Source organism: Epinephelus moara, chromosome 10, assembly GCF_006386435.1.
Source record: "Epinephelus moara isolate mb chromosome 10, YSFRI_EMoa_1.0, whole genome shotgun sequence".
Classification (NCBI taxonomy): Eukaryota; Metazoa; Chordata; class Actinopteri; order Perciformes; family Serranidae; genus Epinephelus; species Epinephelus moara.
In genome coordinates this window covers 25,133,861-25,152,266 of record NC_065515.1, presented here as the reverse complement: position 1 = coordinate 25,152,266, position 18,406 = coordinate 25,133,861, and the positions used below count along the sequence as shown (strand labels likewise).

Sequence of the window (18,406 nt, the reverse complement as noted above, 5' to 3'; positions counted from 1 at the left end):
TGATTAGTGTTGTCATGACAAAGACAACTTCTGTTAATGTCACTTTGATTAGTGTCAAGTTGTCATAATCAAGACAACCCAAACAATGTCAACTTGTCATTACAAAAACCAAATGACACTTAATGACAGCAGTCATAAATGTTTATGACATGTACATAATGTTTGACAGGTTCATGACAGTGTCATGTCATAGTTATGACAGTGTCATGTCACCCTTATGTAGATATCTTCAAGTAAAGTGTTACCAAATATTTTTACCATTGAGGGACTAAGCTACAAACCATGTCTGTGTACTGATAAAGTCAACATTTCAATCAAGCTTGATGAGAAAAAGATGTTGGACAGTGATAAAGCTGGAAAAATCATGTTGGCACAAGATCACATTAAACTCAGTCATCAGTTTCAGGATGTGGCTGCAACTTATTTGAATATCTTGAGTCCTAACACAAATCCACAGGCGGGAAAAAAGTAGCAAGAAGGGACATGTTGGAGACAGGTTTTTAATTTCTTGACGTGCAGTTTATGGAAATATGTGGCTTTGCTCAAACAGCAGCACTGGTAGAAACACTAGACTTTTTATACATAGTTAACACTAAACAACCGGGGTCTAGTTTTGGCCATGGTGTCTTCTGGTTATCAAATAATTTTACTTCCAACAGCATATTTGCTGATATGTTTGTTTAAAGGTATACGCCCTGACACATTTTCTTTATAGGTTTTAATTTCATTGTAAACGTGGATACTTGGTCTTTATTTTTAAGTATGTCTCCAACTCTTTTGGTTGTTTATATGTCCCTGTACTTGTCCTCAGTTGTTCTGGTATCACCGTATTTCACCGTTAGAAAAGAAAAATAAACTGCATTGGAGAAGTTCATGTGCCTGCACCCACAACGTTTACAGAAGATCAAGGCTTCCTAGTAAGAAGCTACAAAAATCAAACTGGCCTTTACAGCAGAACTCAGCAGTTCACCTTCTTTTTCATTTATAAATCCATTCAGGTAAATGGGTTAAAGTGCTGACTCACTGACTACTACCTATTGAGCAGGCTCCCCATATCTCAAAGCAAATGTTGACATAGGAATGATTGCAAATCCATGAAAATAGAGTTCTGAGGGATACCAAAGCAGCAGGCACTTTCTCTGTTAATGAACATCTTATAGTCCAACAGAACATTGTGCTTACAGTTAAGATAGTTATAGCCACTTAGCGAGTACAATACACGTGACTGTTGATGCAATTTGTTATGACACACTGAAATATCACATGAAAACCTTTATGTTTTTTACTGTTGTCAGGTGTCCAACACTCAGATCTTTCAGATCCAGTTCCATACTGGCTTCATTGCTCCTGGTACCACCATGTTAAAGTTTAACAAGTAAGGACATTTCTTTTATTTAATCACTTATATTATTGAATACTACCCTTGGTTAATGAAGCACTGAATGGTTTAGCGCCAAAATACATTTATTGAGCATAGTGTTAGTTCAGACAGGACACGATGTCAAGCTCAGCTCACATCCCAGCTACATCAGCTGATCTCAAACAGCCAAATCAACTAATGGAGCAGCTGATTGATGGAAGGGAGTCAGCTGATAGATCACATGATTCCTTTCTATGCAACCAACTGGCGAATCTCATTCAGGGCGCCCTATTTAAACTGCTCTGGCCTGCCTACTGTTGCTGCTTCCTCTGCAAGCCGCTTTGCCACCCGCTTCCACCCCAGCTCCTCCTTTTCATGCTGTGTCTGACTTATCAGTGTCGTTTCTGTTTGTCATTGATCCTGGCTCTGTTCCCAGGGGTCTTTGCTGCTGCTCTTCCATATAGGCACATGGAAGGGCAGGGAGGTTAGGTCTAGGAAAGGCAGAGAGGCCCCAGAACAGAGCCATACTGCCAAATATAACACTGCAAATGGAAATAAAGTTTTCTTTGACTAAAGTGTTCCTGACTGAACTAACCTTCTGCTACACTATGAACCATCCAGACCTCTCAAGTCTTCTGAGACAGGTCTGCTTTGTGTCCTCAGAGTCAAGACTAAACATGAGGAAGCAGCGGTTAGTTTTTATGTGCAACATTTCTTTTAGTCGCTATTTTTTATTTAATCAATGTTTATTCATTTCTTACACTGCACTGTAACTTTTACTCTTGTATTTTATATGTGTCTTGGCATATTTTAGCTTGTTTTTATTTTCTGTTTTCTAGCTCTTTAATGGCATTTCTATTTGTATTAAATGTTCTTTTATAATATATTTCTTTTGCACTTTGTCTCGATGCTTTTGATGCTTTATGTAAAACACTTTGAATTGCTTTGTTGCTGAAATATGCTATATAAATAAACTTGCTTTGCCTTACAGCAGAAAAACAAACCCTGCTGATTGCAGTCTGTTTTCCCACTCACACTATAACTCAACATACATTTTCTTTCCCATTCATGCTATTTCTCCTCTCAGACCAGAGCTGGATGCTTGTGACTCTCCTGAGAAGTATCCCCAGCTCTTCCATGTGATACTGGACATTGAGGTGGAGGGGGTGGACAAGCAAAAAGACCTGACGCCACCGTGGGAGCAGTTCCCCTGTAAAGACCTCAGTCCCAATGTTCTCTTCTCCTGCCACCAGGAGCATCAGGACGCGCTGGCTATTGCTGGTACTGTGGGGACGGGTACACCGGGGACAAACATGACACACACAGATTGCCTCTGCAAATGTAGACTGCACGCATATTTTTAAACCATAACATACTGTACACACACTCACTCACACTTGAGGTGGGAGGCTCTGTGCTATAATTTGTGACTCATTAGCTTTTGTGTGATTTTCTCTTTTATTAGACTTTCTGAGAAGCCTAAAAATGATCCCTGGCTTTTCTGTCCATGGATAAATTACATTAGGTCTACCATACTGGCTACTAAATGCATGTCATTTACACAAAGATAAAACAGAAGGTAACTGTGAAGTCTCTAAAGGTACAGTGTGTAAGAGTGAGGGGGCTGTAGTGGCATCTAGTGGTAAGGATTGTAACCAGCTGAAACTTCTCCTCGTTAGTGTGTGTATGTGTCTCCTGTTCATTGTTCAGCTCGTTGTAAGGTAACAAACACACAAGGATTCTTTTCAGGTGATTATACACAAAAGAAACTAAAGAATACTTGTTATGTCATATTCCATTTTCACCCTAAATCTTACACACTGGACCTGTAAGTGACAAAAAATGTCAAAAGTTAACACTTACTACATCGGCAGCAGTAGCTAAGTTAGAAACAAAAGCTAGCAGGACCAGCTAGCTACAAACTAGCCAGTTGCTAGCAAAATACCTCGGCTTGATTGGCAGTGATTTAATTCTAAAACATCTTCAGTGTGTAATTTTGAAATAAAAATGTTTGTATATTTCAGTGAACAGTAAACCATACATAATGTTATACACAGTATTGGGACATTTTTTTCTGTCTTAACTTGTTAGCGCCTCCCAACCTGAATGTGATGTAAATTCAACAGCTTTAACAGCTAACTATTTAGCTTTACTTGGAACTAATCATAAACCTCAAGTAACCCTGAACTCATAACCCTAATCTAAGCTTATGCTTAAGAAAAAAGACTTGTAAGACAGTCATCAGTCTCAAAGAACAAATACAAATACATACACACACTACCAAATTCATCATGCATGTACACTCTCATACACACATTTCTAGTGCTGGAGAGTAAGTGGTGATATTTAACTAGTTGCATGTAATTACAAATACGTGTGATTAGTTACAGTTACTGAGAAAAAAATATATTAAAGTACAGTTACTAAAATGTAGAATAAAACATTCATTCTTTTGCTTTGCATCTTTTTGCCGTGCATGAATGCCTTCTTTTGGCTTTGTGTATTACGAGACATTTTTCAGCTGTAACGCCCAGTTTATACAAAAGCAATCAAAAAGTAGTCAAATGTAATAAGTTACATATCTCTGATGAAGTAATTTAAATAGTGAAATACTTGCTAAATTTTTAATATGGTAACTATACTAATGTTTAACCTATTACATTTCAAAAGTAACCTTCCCAACACTGCAATTTTTTATGCACAACCAACTGCAGTAGATCACTGATGATTAGGTAGAAATATACAGTATATGCAAAACACTGTTCCCATACATTGCAGACACACAAACACACTAATGAACTGTCATTTTTGTTCCTGCAAGATGAGATGGAGGGATTGGATCTGGAGGGTAAGACAGTAGAGGAGACCGCAGACCTGTTAGATAAACTGTGCAGTACAGTGACATTAGTTAACCAGGGCTTGGTTCAATTCAATCATACTCTCCTCATAATGTACAGAGAGCATTGATCCTATTGATAAATACATCTTCTGTTATTGGAAAACCACTTTGCTGTTTCCATTTTCAGATCTGTATTGATTGAATTGAAATGAACCCATCCTTGTTATGCAGTGATATATCATTTTGGTAGATGATTTTAATCTGTCTCTGGCATAAATACCAATCATCTGGGGACCTGAATTAATGAATTACACATATCCCCTAATACCCTACAGCAGCACACCAGTGTGTATGTTCCCTGTTTCCACAGAAATATGGAGAACTGGGTAAAAACACCCAATCCCAGTGATAATAGCAAAAACAGTGGAGCTGTAAGTGGTGCAAATTAAACATGTTCTACCAAAGTGAAATATTGCTCTGTATTAATACTAGCTGAGGTTTATAGCAATGCTGTACATCCCATCCTTTCTTTAAAAGCATACTGTGTATTTATTGGACTGTAAATTAAGATTTATTGTGTTGTTTTAGAATGATCTCCCCCAATTAGTGTAGCTAAAAGCAGCTACCAGTGGAAATCTGCTAAGTGTGCAGCTTAGTGTGTTTTATCACACCGAGCAGAGAATCAGGAGAAAAGCTGGTGCTTGTAGCAGAGATGACCTATGTAGCTGTCCATTGTTCCCTCCATTGTTCTCTGCATCTCTGTCTGCTTTGCCCCAATTAATTTCCTCTTTACAACTTTGCATGCCTCTGTCTCATTTTCTAATTCACTGCATGTTTCCTGTGTCTCTTTCTTTCTCTACCTCTTTCCTTTTATCTTTATGTCATCCTGTCGCAGAGCCAAGCCGGCCCCATGGAGGTCCAGACGGTCGGGGCCACGGCGAGGAGAGCGAGCCCTCAGATGATGAGATGCTCTCTCTCTCCAGCCAGCGAAGCAACGCCAGCGCGGCCCCCCAGAAGCCCAACCCCCCTGCTCCGATGCCCGACGCCCCTGCGCCCGCTGAGGAAGTGGATCTTCTTGGCCTCGATGGGGAGGCGATCAGCCGTCCCTCACCTCAGCCCCCGTCTGCTGCTGCCACAACCACTGACCTCCTAGGGGACTTGTTCGGGGGCCCACCTCAGCCAACAAGTGGGGCGTCATCTGCCCAGTCCACACCACATAAAGTAGTCCCAAACACTGCCTCGCCATGTCCCTCTCCTGCGCCAACAGGTGAGAGCCCAGGTTTGAATCTGTAATGCAAAAGTGAAGAAAATAAAATGAAATAACTTTGTAAAAGTTTTGTTCCTAGAGTATTTTCTAGAGTTTCCTAGAGTAGAACAATAACAGCGGTGGGTGTGTTTGTTTCCCTCAGTGTTTGATCCCTTTGGGACCGGTCCCATGCCCAAGCCTCAGGACGTGATGGGCTCATTCCTTGGACCAGGTAACGTGGGGCAGCCAGACCCTTTCCTGCATGCTGCTCGCTCTCCATCACCCACCCTGCAGCCTACAAGCTTGGGTAAGGCATGCCTCTGCTGCTCCGCTGCACACGTTCACAGCATCTTGAGTGTAGTAAAAGAGTCCACATCTGGGTAAGGCACCTTGAACCGTACCTGCAAGTCTGCTGCTAAACCCTCACACTAAACATGCATCGTGATTGTCTCTGCACATCAACTCTAGTCTAGGCTTTTAAGACTTCTTTTTCCCTCAAGATTCATTAGACTGCACTATATTTGAATATCCTTTTCCTTTTATTTGCTCTACTCATTGCTTACTCATACACTGGCTTTGCAAGTGTTTGCTTTATATCCGTTGCTGTCTGCTGTGTGTTTGGAAACAAATGGGTTTGCATGATGTATGATGAGTATTTGCAGCCTGTCTGATCAGTATTGCGTAGAGAGAACTAACAAGAACTAACAACTAGATTTATTTAGACATCTAACTCTTCTCATTAGATTCTGGCTGTGTGGGTTCATACTGCTCAGTTCCCATTCACTGTGTGCTCAGTCTGTGACAAACCTTCATGTGCTTGAATAGGCCGGAGTTCCCCTGTGCCGCCCACCACCCCAACCGTCAACATTCAGCAGCAAAACGCAAAGGGGGGATGGGACTGGAACAGACCCGCTACTACAAGTACAGGTAGAGATTAGTAACACAAACTTACACATGCTTACATAGACATGAACAGCACTGAATTTTCATTTAATTTGTTCATCAGAAAGGGGGCTTAACACTTTTGTGTGTATTCACAATAGTGGAAGCCTGTAGATTTGAATGCTGAAGACCAAAAGAACTGTAAAATATAGGGCGTAGAAATAAATGCATTGTTTGTTGATTAATCCAGGAGGAGGCCTTGGTATGGGTAGTCGGTCAGCTACTACTAGCCCCACAGGCTCGGTCCACAGCACCCCCACCCACCAAACCAAGCCAAACACCCTGGACCCGTTTGCTGATATAGGCAACCTCGGGGGAAGCCTTGGAGGTCAGTCACCACAAATTATCTGAAGCACACGATCTGATTCTTTGCTATTTTCACTTTATCTCATCATCTTTGTCCTCTCCATCAACAGGTTCTGGCTTCTCCAGCAAACCCACCACTCCTACTGGAACTGGCCCCACCCTCCCCCCCATGGGCTCCCCATCGCGACCTCCTCCATCTCCACAGCACGGAGAAGGGTGGCAGCCCCACACAGGAGCAGGCTTCCCCTCGTGGCAGCCAGGTGCTGGAGGCGGTGGAGGATGGCAACCCCAAGGACAGGGCCCTGCCCCGCAGCCAAAGCCCAGCCCCAGCCACACCGCCATGCCTCACACATCGCCCCAGAACCGACCCAACTACAATGTCAGCTTCTCTGCGATGGGAGGGGGCTCGCCCAGCGCAGGGGGCAAAGCACAGGCTAGCATGGGTGAGTGGGAGATGTTGGATTAGATTTGATGTCTGTTAATGATGCAAATGTTGCGGTCAGGTTGTGAATTTGTTCAATTCTTGTAGGCATGGCATAATAACATAATAGATAGCAGAGGGGTAGTTTTAATACTTAACACCTGCTTAAAATATATTTTAAAAGACTGTTTTCTCTCTTTGTGTTTGCATCCCTCTCCACCAGGTTCTAAGCCCAAAGCCACGCACGCCAACTTTGATGACCTGCTGTCTGGTCAGGGCTTTGCAGGGACCAAAGAGAGGAAGGGGCCCAGGACTATAGCAGAGATGAGGAAGGAGGAAATGGCCAAAGAGATGGACCCTGAGAAAATAAAGGCAGGGGATTTTGTTCTGATGTGATATTGAGTAACATCTGATGAAGTGAAGGAGTGGTTTGTGGTTTTTCATTTGCTGTTGAAGTTTCTGTGAGAAACGCCATGAAGTCCCATGACTCTTGCATCCCCACATCTGGGTAGAGTTACACTTTGACATCAGCTCACTGGGATTTTGTCATTTGTTTACCCAGTGTAGCACAATAGAAGCACTTCAGTGATTCCTAAAAGTAGCATAGTGTACTCCAAACCCTTTGACATCTAAAGCCTTTCTGTTTTTTTCCAGAACGAATGAAGCGACCACTGTAGGTCTCCCATGACCAAACTTTGGTACTTCTAATTACTCGGTTTAAAAAGATTTCACCAGAGCCAGAAATCACTGAGAGCATTGCTGCTAATAATTGTTCAGAATCACTGGCTAATGGTCCCCCCCCCCCACCTCTTCTCCCTCTCCTGTTTTTTGACCCAGATTCTGGACTGGATCGAGGGGAAGGAGCGTAACATCCGTGCTCTGCTGTCCACCATGCATACTGTGCTGTGGGAGGGAGAGACGCGCTGGAAGCCTGTGGGCATGGCTGACCTGGTTACTCCAGAACAGGTCAAGAAGGTCTACCGCAAAGCTGTTCTGGTCGTCCACCCAGATAAGGTGAGACAGATAACAACTGGTGGACTTTATGATAACAATGAAGTGAGAATGTTTGCCTGTGTGCATGAAGGGAGATAAAACAAGGCTTCTCTCTCCCTACAACAAACTAGTTCTCCTTGGTTAATTAATATCACGCTCTGTTAAATTTATTTCCTCATTCTTTGACACCAATGCTCTGTGTGTAAAAACAGTAAGAATAACTGCAATTTAAATCCAGTTTTCCCCACCAAATATATTTTTTATTGTTAAAACTCACTGGGCTTTGTAGGCACGGGATACAGAAGTGGCCATAAAAAAGTGTTACTCACAAATAAGGAAATAGTCAATGTTTTGGACGTCATATATTTACTATGCAGCCCGTTTGTTAGCCAAAAAGTAACTTACAAAGAAGTGGAGCATTTGTTATTGTACATGGTGACATTACTTGTGTTTGGGGTCAATCACTGCGTTTTTTCCTTACTTAGAAACACTTATACATGCCTGTCTTTTTGCACTTTGACTACTTTAATGTCCTGTTTACATGCATTAGTAAATCTTCAGTGGCTCGGCTTCAGCTAGCACAGAATGCAGCTGCTTGGATTTTAACTGGGACAAGTCATAGGTCACATATCATGCCAGTTCTTGCCTCCCTTCATTGGTTGCCAGTTAACTTCAGGACTGGTTTGAAGATTGAAGATTTTTTTAATACCTTTTAAAACTCAATATGTTTTTTTTCCCCCAATTATATAGCTGAGCTTCAGAGCATGTGAGTGGAGCGGAGCGGGTGAAAATTTCCGCTCCTCGCTTGCAGACCTGTCACTTTGTGCCGCTTGTCCGCTCCATCATAAATTTTATCCCGCTCCACTCGCTCACCACTCCGCTCAAAAAAACTGCGTGTACTACCCTAACCTGTAATCTTCTATTCACAAATAAAACGGGGTCTGCCCATTTTTCCAACAGCCCATTGGTCCGACATCCCATTGTTCCGACCATATTAAACTCATTGTTCCGAAGTCCCGTTGTTCTGAAATCATCATGATGNGAGGTCGGAACAATGCTATGGCACCAATAAAACATGAGCTTGGTAGATTCTCCGGGGAAGCCCTCTTGCCTCTCCCCGTAGGTAGGGACCGTTCTCCAAGGTACCGCTGCTTCTCTTCTCAGTTTCTTTTCTGAAGTACACAGTAAACTCCATAGTTTTGCAAGAAAATAGTGTGGGTGTGCGCAGGTGCAAAGATGCATTCTGGGTGGGGCATGAGCGACCGGAGCGAAATTGGAGCGAGAGATAAGGCTCCGCTCCAGCTTTTAAAAAAATAGCCGCTCCTCGCTCAACACAAAATCCTCCCGGTCCCCGGTCCCCGGTCCCCGCTCCGCTCACATGCTCTGCTGAGCTTCAAACTCCCTAAGCCCCAAGTTGTGACCTGAGATCTTCAAGCCTTGCCTCACTAGTTGTCCCCAGATCAAGGCTTGTAATCAAAGGTGGCTTTGTTATCAGGGCCCTGAGGCTCTGGAATTCTCTGCCTGAGGAGATGAGGCTTTCTAGCACATTACCCATTTTTAAATCATTGCGTAAAATGTATTTTTATAGGAAAGTTTGTCCTTGTAATGCCTGATTTGTAACTTTTTTTGTTTTATTTCTTTTTGTTCTGTTTTGCCTCTGCACACTATTTTTCTTAGCTCTTAACATTGTTTTATTTAATTATTTTTTTTATTTTTCATGCACTTTGTGAAACACTTTGTACCCTTGTTCCGATAAGTGCTGTACAAATAAAGTCATTATATAATCATTATAATTAGGCCCAGAGAGGGTGTAGACGTCTCATATGAACAAACTGTTCCAGGACTTCAATACCAGAGGGGTAGTCTGCTGCAAAAAGTTCTGTCAACAGATGAAAATCCACTATATTTGTGTTTTATAGCTGAGACCCCAAACATAGGTAATGTAGCAGACCTCGAAAACATGTCATCTGTTCCAAATCAGGTTTATATAACCCAGCCAACATTTGTATGTGGGGCCCATGTGGGTAGTATACAGGCTGAAAATGGGCGCTATATGGGACTGCTCATGGGTTACATGTTGGCCCCATTCGAATTGCCCACATGGGTGGGTTTACTCAAGTGGGCCCCAGGTAAGATGCCCATTTTGGGCCCATACCCACTTGGCACCTAGGTAGCCCAAGCATAACCATGTGGGGCCCATGGAAGCCATGGACAGTCTCATATGAGGCCCGTTTGTCAACCCATTTACTACCCACATAGGCCTCAGATACAAATGTTGGCTGGGGCAAAGTCATGAAGCATGAAGTTAAATATCTTTATCCTTCAATCAACACATATTTTACACAAGGTAAATTCACACAAGGCTTTTAAAATGTATCTTTTTGCATATTCCTCCTTTTACACACACCACACATGGACATTTGAGAAGGCTAGCGCAGGGTCAGCAAAAGTAAGGCACTCTGGAGGGGGTTTGGACCTCTGCTCAAGGGCACTTTGAGTGCCAAGAAGGAGAACTGACACCTCTTCAGCTGCCAGTCCACACTCCTTACTTGGTCTGTGTAGGGACTTGAATTGGCGACCCACTGGTTCCCAAGCCAAGTCCACATGAACTGGGCTACTGCTACTGAAAGTGTGTTTTAAAGCACATTGTTCCGGTTTAATGTAATTTAAGAGACATGCTTGTGCCAAAGAATCAAGAGTTGTTTTATTTTAAACTGAAGATTATTTTTTTCATACATGATATAAAGAAAGACAATATTACAATGAAAACGGCCAAAACAATTAACCCCTCAACAATGCGATAACCCAGTGAACCAAAATTAGGTTTAAACCAATCAAATAAAGAGCTACTATCCTGGTGAATAGAGTTAGCCGTACCAAGAAGGTGGTTAACGATATCATTAATGGTAGCATTGTAATCAGGCACAAAGGTACAACATTCAGAACCAATAACAGAACAAGTTCCTCCTTGGGCTGCTAAAAGAAAATCCAAAGCTGCTCTGTTTTGTAAAGCCAGAAGTCTGACAGAGGCGAGTTCACTCGACAGAAGTATGAGAGCTCTACTGGTTTCATTAGCTATGACTTCTATTGCATGAGACAGATCTGCGATTTGATCCAACGCAGACATAACTCCATAGAAAGGAAGGAGGGGACCAACTATGTTCTTGAAGGGTGATTGCTTATGAGTCCCAAAGATGTCCGAAGTGCCACGTCGTACCCGTTTAGGAGGAGGCTTCCGGGGCAGGTAGTTAGTTACTCTCATAGCTGGGATGACGTATGCCAAGCCGCAGCGTCCTTTGTAATCCACAGGAAGATGCGGGTATGCAAGGTTTCCACATACCCAGTACATTCCTACAGGAGAGGAGATGGAGCAGCTCGCAGTGCGGTGAGCCAAAGCAATGAAGCGAGCCGGCCCTGCTGCTTCCAAACACTGATGACGTCCAGAATCTAGAGATTTAAATTCAGTATTGGTTTGTTTAGTGTTCCATTTGAATGTATGCAGGCAGTCTGATTCTCCAACAGGTGTGTTGCCGTCATTCTCGAGACACCAAGGGAACTTCTGAGGCGTGAGCAGTATGGGAACAGGTTTGGGGGGTTTTAAACATTTGTCGCAGTTTGAATGTCCTCTGGAACAGTTTAGTGGTCTCATTTTGGAGAGACTGGAACAATCGTTTCGAGTATAAGACTGAGACAAAGGAATACGCAACAGCTGGCAGGTGTCACAGTCAGAGATAGGTACGGCCATCAGAGGTAAACCATCTGCAGCTGTGTAGGGCATTAGGCCACACACATAACAGCTGGAATTTGGGCTTATGTGGCCGGCTACTTGCCACGCAATAGTCAGAAAAGTATTGATATCATCTGTTCTTACGTCCGGTGCTTTCGCGACCTGCAGAGCTCCCACGGTGGACCGCACCAAGATCAGTGTTAGAAGGTTCAGGATCAGGGGCATTGTTGCAGTGTGTCACAGAATCTGGCTCCGTCTCTTTGCAGCTGAGATTCACAAGGCTTTAGCTGAACCTCAGTGATAACATCAGGGGTCTGGAAGGCAGTTTGGACCTGTGAATACATAGAGTGCACAAAGAATGACCTAAGGCAAAGCAAACCTAGGTTTCTCACTGTTTTTTTTTTACAAAAGGAAACAACAGCCAGCTGAATACCAGCTGCTCATAACAGCAGCTGGTAAAATGTCCTTACCTGTGGTTTCAGGTTTAGCGCAGTCTTTTCCGTCTCAATACTCAGTGGGTTTAGCATGCATGCAAGGAGAAAATATAAGATCGTTGTCCTCTATTCGTCCCTTCTCTTTTATCAGAACAAGAGCATAGGCGCAACCCAAAATATACCCAATCACAAGGGTCTGGTGAGTCAATCACAAGATCAGTACACACTGATCAATCATTACAAGACGGCAGGATTTATATTATCAAAACAGGGCAGACTTAGAGGCTGCTTTTTCTCAGATATGATTCGGTTGCGTCAGCCCACAAAAACATGTATTTTGGTTATTGGTAATGGGAAATTTAGAACATGCAAACTTGTTCGTGCAATGGACTTAGAAGCTTTATAACAAAAGCAACAAAAGACTTAAAATAGAGACACAATACGAGAGTGATAAATAAATGAATAAAAATAAATCTGAACTACATAGTCTTTTTTGTTGATGAACAGACCAGAATGTGTCAGGGACAGCGTTTTGAGGATGAATATCTGTTATTGTGCAAAACTTTGAATTTCTAATTGAATTAAATTGAGTAAAATAATTGAGTATTTAGGGTTTTTTAGTTCTTTAATTTCTAATTTCCTACTTTTTTTCCCCAATGGTTCATCACCTGGGTGTGAATGCATTAATATTGTGTACGTATATGTCAAGAAGTTGTGTGTTTTTTTATTTTTACTGCAGCAATAGATCCACATCGAGTCACACATGGCTTGATATTTTGCAGCTCTTGCATTTTAAGAGCACTTTTCATGGCTACAGTCCAGATCTAAAACGCCTGCCTTGCATCACTCATTCAGGGGTTTTTCCAGTGGGTTTAACTGCCTTTTCTCTTTTCTCTTCTCACAGGCAACAGGACAGCCCTATGAACAATATGCCAAGATGATTTTCATGGAACTCAATGACGCCTGGTCAGAATTTGAAAGCCAAGGACAAAAACCGCTCTACTGAATGAATAGTGAGAGGAAGTGAGCGAGGAGAGGACACTCCTCCTGATTCTGTCATCTAATCCTAAAAAATGTGTCACCACTTCCGGTTAACATACTCCAGCTGCACCCTACGACATCTGCCTTTATACCTGTGCTTCGACCCGTACTTCTCTTCTCGCCACACACAAACACAGAACATCCAGTTGATCTGCAAAGACGGCAAAAGAACAACAGCGACTAACAGTGCGACTGAACAAAAGACTCCCCGTAGCTCAAATGTACCGTATGTATGTGGTGCAACAATGTCCTTCCTTGTTGAGTGTCCTTAGCCCTGATACCAACCCACCAATCAAAGCAGAGTCACCGGGACGTCTAGAGTAACAAAAGAAACGCTTGATTCAGAGGAGACGGGTCAAAAGAGACGGCGGAGACACGAGATAAGAGAAAAACACATCAGGGAGTGAACTGAACAAGCATTTTAACAGACTGCTCTAAATAAAGGATTCAGGGCGCCAGATAGTCTGTAAGGCACAAGTAAGCATTTAACAAGCAATCAAGCCATTTTACCCACAAAACATCCTGTTGTACTTTGTGTGAGAATTGGATCCAGGATCAGTTTGGTCATATCAAATCCACAGTTTTTCATGCAGTTGAATGTCCTTAGAAGTATGGGAAAGAGCAGCAGCATCAAGTTACTGTATGTTTTTCACTGACAAACCTGTTTTCTGATCAAAACAGGCTGTTTGGAGGGACGAATTAATGACCTATCTAATTTAGAAAATGTTATGTAAGTGCAAAGAGGATGAAAGCAACTGCTATTACTGCTTTTGAAAAAGACTGTGATTACTGGTTGGCGCCCTTCTCCATTAGCCTTATTTATTTAGCCTGCTGAGGATAATTGAAAATGAAAATTATGGGGCTCCACACTAGAAACACAGGTCAGAGGGCGGCTACAGTTTCAATCCCCGACTTCAGTTTTCATATGACAGATTAACAAAAAGGTGTTGCACTCATTGGTGTGTCTGATGTAATCAAGCCTTGTGTGTTTCCAAGCTTGTGGGGAACTGAGGATTGTATACTGTAGTTTACGATTAGCACATGTACAGTTCCATACATGAAGCACCTCGAGGCCTCATGCACATTCACTCATACAATAGCATGTATTTTTGCAAGGGAGCTCTGCGAAAGCACAAACTTCACTCGGTGCAGCTTTGAAAGGAAAGCCATTGTTGTTATTTATTTATTCGCTCATTTTTGTTTATCTGCATTTTTTTTGTTTTGTGTGTGTGTGTGTCAGACCTGCTGCGTTATTTATGGTTTAAAAGAACTGCACGTGTCATCTGCTAATGTATGTGAAGGACATGTTTGGGATTTTTGGGCCATTATGTTTAACTCATTAACAGGCTGACATGCTAGCAAAACACGGGAATCATTTGTAAGACTATGTCACTTTTTCTGTGTGTGTGTAACATTATTTTTTCCAAACTACAGAAGTGGCAGTCAGGTGCTCAAACACTGCAGTGCTGCTCATCTGACGTTTCTGTTTGCCCCACAAACTCCGTACAATGCAGAGAGAGTGGTGGGTTGATTTTACAGGAGTGGAACATGTTTTTAGAAGATATTAATGAACTTCACTGTATCTCACTTTTTCATACCTCAAATTCCTAAATTCCACTCAGATCCTACATATATCTGCTGTCAGTACAACACTGTTATCAGAACATTTGCAGCGATTGCAACATGTTTTTAAGCGAAGACACCCCGGGTGAATACGGTAAAATTTTATTAACTAACAGATACCATGCCAGTTGATAACTTACAGTAAAACCATTATTTTTTACAAGTTTTTTTTTAGGTGTTCTGATTTGCGTGCCTTTCCAAAACAAAAATGTAAACATTGCATAAACAGAGGGAATTTGGGTTGTATCCTTTATCACTCCATAAATCAGAAAACACTGTCAACAGCCATAAAAAAAAAACATTTTTTGCCATGTTTTTTAAGAAATACAATGTTAAATAAATCAGGCTATGAATAATATATGAACAAACCCCTTTATAAAAATATTAAGAATATAGACAGGAATAAATCTGGGAAGTCTGGTGTATGTAGGTGTTACTGAAGTTGAGATTTCTGGCTCAGAATTTGAGCAAAAACTTTTGAGGAAACAGCCTTTAAAGATAAATATTGTAAAATACCACATAATTATAGACCAAATTAAGACACTAGGGGAAAAAATGAAACTCCCAAGTTGAATACATACACACATAAAAAAATTCATGTTTGTCTTGCAAGTTTTTTTTAAGTTTAATGTTTAAATATGCAAATGACACAATTTAATTTCGCTGATGTACATTCGCTTTTTGCATAAATTTCCAGAATAGAAATCTGGACTGAAATAAATACCTAAAAGTGTATTTGTATTTTTTTCCCCCCACTAGTCTGAGAGATCACATTATAGATGCAAAACAGCCCAAAATCTCAAAATTGGCCACTGCATTAAAAAAATCTGTTTTCACCTGGGGTGTCTTGTCATTACTTTATGTCATTTGTTTACACGTATGAGACATTTCTGTCACGGCACTGACACTTTGATTTATAATTATCACGCAGCTTTATGTCTGAATGAGTCAAATTAACACTTACATATCAACAGCAAGGTACAACACACATGACTGTAGATGTAATGTTCTCTACGTATAATTTCACTAATATTTCGACTGATGTGATTGTTTCTCTGAATGATGGGACTCTGGACATCGTCTCCTTGTGTGAGAAGTATTTCACATGGTCGTGGGATGAAGTCCATGGGCCAATGACAAACATATGCAAAAACAGCAATTATACTAAATGGAAACTGAAGCAATTCTCGTTATTTTTAAAGGTGTGAGGTTTTAACAAGACCCAAATATGATTGACCCATAATATCCTCCTAACTGCAGAGCTCTACTGTAACTCCTATTAGAGCTATTTTATTTTGTTGCCTTTAAACGTTCTTGAACTGATCTTAACAGCATTACAGTTTTCATGCTCTGTTTTGGAGATGTAGATGAAGGACTAGATCATTTATTTGGTTGTATTTAATCCTTGTTAACCATCATAATGTTTCTTCCTCTTTGTTAGACTCCATTATCACAGGATTCCCGGTTTGTTGATCCGTCTTGAGGATGTTGACTGAATAATGAAAAAAAGAGTATGACTGCTATAAAGCGCTGTTTCTTCATCTGGGTTTGGGCCCCAGAGTTGATCATATACAGAGACTGGTGACTGTAATGGGTCCCTGAACAAGACACTGGGTCTCCGACTGAAAACGCTGGACTCTGGTTAATAAGAGGCTACTGCTTTCTTTGGTGACCTTTTAGACACAGGAAGTGTGTAGTGTGTGCTCCTGTGCTCTATTTACACCGAGGACCTACATGTGAAATAACCCTCATAAGCTCCCTCGCTGACTGGATTCTCTATCTGCAATCTTACAGCTATGTTAAAAAGCTAACCTCTATATTGTAGTCAATGGATGTGTGTTGTTTGAAGTTGTGGTATGTATGGAAGTGATCAGATTTGGATACAGACTACTGTACGTTATGTGTTTGCCTGTCTGCTGTTCCAAGTATTACTAAGCTGTGTAAAAATTCTGTTCATGTGTTCCTTTTCAGGTCTGTTTACCATTGCAGGATGTACATAATGATCAAGTGCAGTGCACAGAAATAAATAGTAAACAGAAAAAGCAGCACTCGTCAGGTTTCATGTGTCTGTCGGTGTTTCTACTTTTTGACCACTAGAGGGCAGCAGCGTACAACACACTGTCTTAAATAATGTGGGCACTGTCCTCACTGGTGGAACAAGTACTCATTTGCTTAAGTAAATGTACCAGTACAGTAAAAGTACCACATTTACACATTTATGTTCATATTTTGCTTTTGGCATTGTAGCCTATGTTCCTGCAAACTACATATATTTTAAATTTGTACGTATTATATGTATTTTGTGACAAGGTTGTGGTTGACTTGTGGTTAGGCTTAGGCACAAGAATACTTGGTTAGGGTTAGGAAAATTCTGTTGTGGCTTAAAATACCCAGTGTGGTCATCACAAACACAGCTGGAAATGTCCCGGTGTCTCGTTAAAGATGAAAAATGTTGGTCTGCAACAATGGTCTGTTGCTGTCTGCTGCTTGGCAGGTGCCTCGGTGTCATGACATTCATCATCGCTTCCTCTTGCTGATGAACTCAGCTCATGTTCATGTAATCTGAACTACTCACTTTAGAAATGTTGACATGCTGCGTATGAAATGTACAAATTGAGCATAGCGTTAGTTCAGGCAGAACACTATGTCAAGCTCAGCTCACAACCCAGCTACATCAGCTGATCTCAAACAGCCCAATCAGCTGATGGAGCAGCTGATTGATGGAAGGGAGTCAGCTGATAGATTGCATGATTTGTTTCTATGCACCAATTGGTGAATCTCATTCAGGGCACCCTATTTAAACTGCTCTGGCCTGCCTACTGTTGCTACTTCCTCTGCTACTTTGCACCCTGCCTCCACCCCAGCTCCTCCTTTTCATGTTGTGTCTGACTTACCAATGTCATTTCTGTTTGTCACTGATGCTGCTCTGTTCTGTTCCCGGGTCCTGTTGCTGCTGCTCTCCCTGCCTTACTGTACGTTCAAACCAGAAGCTTCCAAAGAGGCAAAGTCTCTCGTGGACGCCTAAAAAGCATGACTCAAGAATATTTGTGGCAGCTCTGGTCGCTGTAGTCGTTCATCACGTGAATCATTGAACGTTCGATCGTGCTTGTCAATTTATAGGAACTGCAAAGCAGACTAGTTGCTACCGTCTGTTGTCCAGTCAAAAAGCTCATAGTTGGCCTACAGAAAGTTATGTTTGGTCAATGAAAACAGAAAACATATGTCATCCCATTCAAACCAAGCAAGGAAGACTTGCATGCTACGTCACAGTATTAGCCTGCAATTCTCTCCTCCATTACTAACATTACACACTTTAAAACTCACCTGACCAACCAACTACCTCTGCAACGCGGTCCCAAGCCTCATTCTTTTTATTTTGGTCTCTGTAACCGAACAGCGACACAAATCATAAAGAACTGCGTGGACGCCAACGCAAGTAATAAACTTCTCGATATCTACTGTCAGAGCAAGTGT

At 41.7% G+C, this 18,406-nt stretch overlaps 2 protein-coding genes across 5 annotated transcripts in view; one reads left to right on the top strand and one right to left on the bottom strand.

Annotated features, from left to right (window-relative positions):
• Positions 1-16,964, top strand: part of dnajc6 (DnaJ (Hsp40) homolog, subfamily C, member 6) — a 52,791-nt gene extending 35,827 nt beyond the window's left edge. For 3 of the 4 annotated variants that reach the window (XM_050055461.1, XM_050055463.1, XM_050055459.1), the window contains 10 exons: positions 1,296-1,375; positions 2,448-2,641; positions 5,095-5,466; positions 5,609-5,752; positions 6,271-6,372; positions 6,578-6,715; positions 6,804-7,136; positions 7,338-7,486; positions 7,952-8,128; positions 13,173-16,964. In XM_050055461.1, the coding sequence (XP_049911418.1) occupies positions 1,296-1,375; positions 2,448-2,641; positions 5,095-5,466; positions 5,609-5,752; positions 6,271-6,372; positions 6,578-6,715; positions 6,804-7,136; positions 7,338-7,486; positions 7,952-8,128; positions 13,173-13,274 (1,791 nt within the window). In that variant the 3' untranslated portion in view covers positions 13,275-16,964. The remainder of the gene's footprint in view (positions 1-1,295; positions 1,376-2,447; positions 2,642-5,094; positions 5,467-5,608; positions 5,753-6,270; positions 6,373-6,577; positions 6,716-6,803; positions 7,137-7,337; positions 7,487-7,951; positions 8,129-13,172) is intronic. The other variant, XM_050055460.1, reaches the window with a different exon arrangement.
• LOC126397020 (endogenous retroviral envelope protein HEMO-like) lies at positions 10,382-12,390 on the bottom strand. The gene is made up of 2 exons (XM_050055464.1): positions 12,305-12,390; positions 10,382-12,166 (listed from the first exon to the last, which is right to left on the bottom strand). The coding sequence occupies exon 2, from the start codon at positions 12,057-12,059 to the stop codon at positions 10,812-10,814; it is 1,248 nt and encodes a 415-aa protein (XP_049911421.1). The 5' UTR covers positions 12,060-12,166; positions 12,305-12,390; the 3' UTR covers positions 10,382-10,811.
• Positions 16,965-18,406: the final 1,442 nt, after the last annotated feature.

Excerpts from the sequence above, each read along its gene's own strand:
- LOC126397020 (XM_050055464.1), bottom strand. The coding sequence starts at position 12,059 with ATGCCCCTGATCCTGAACCTTCTAACACTGATCTTGGTGCGGTCCACC.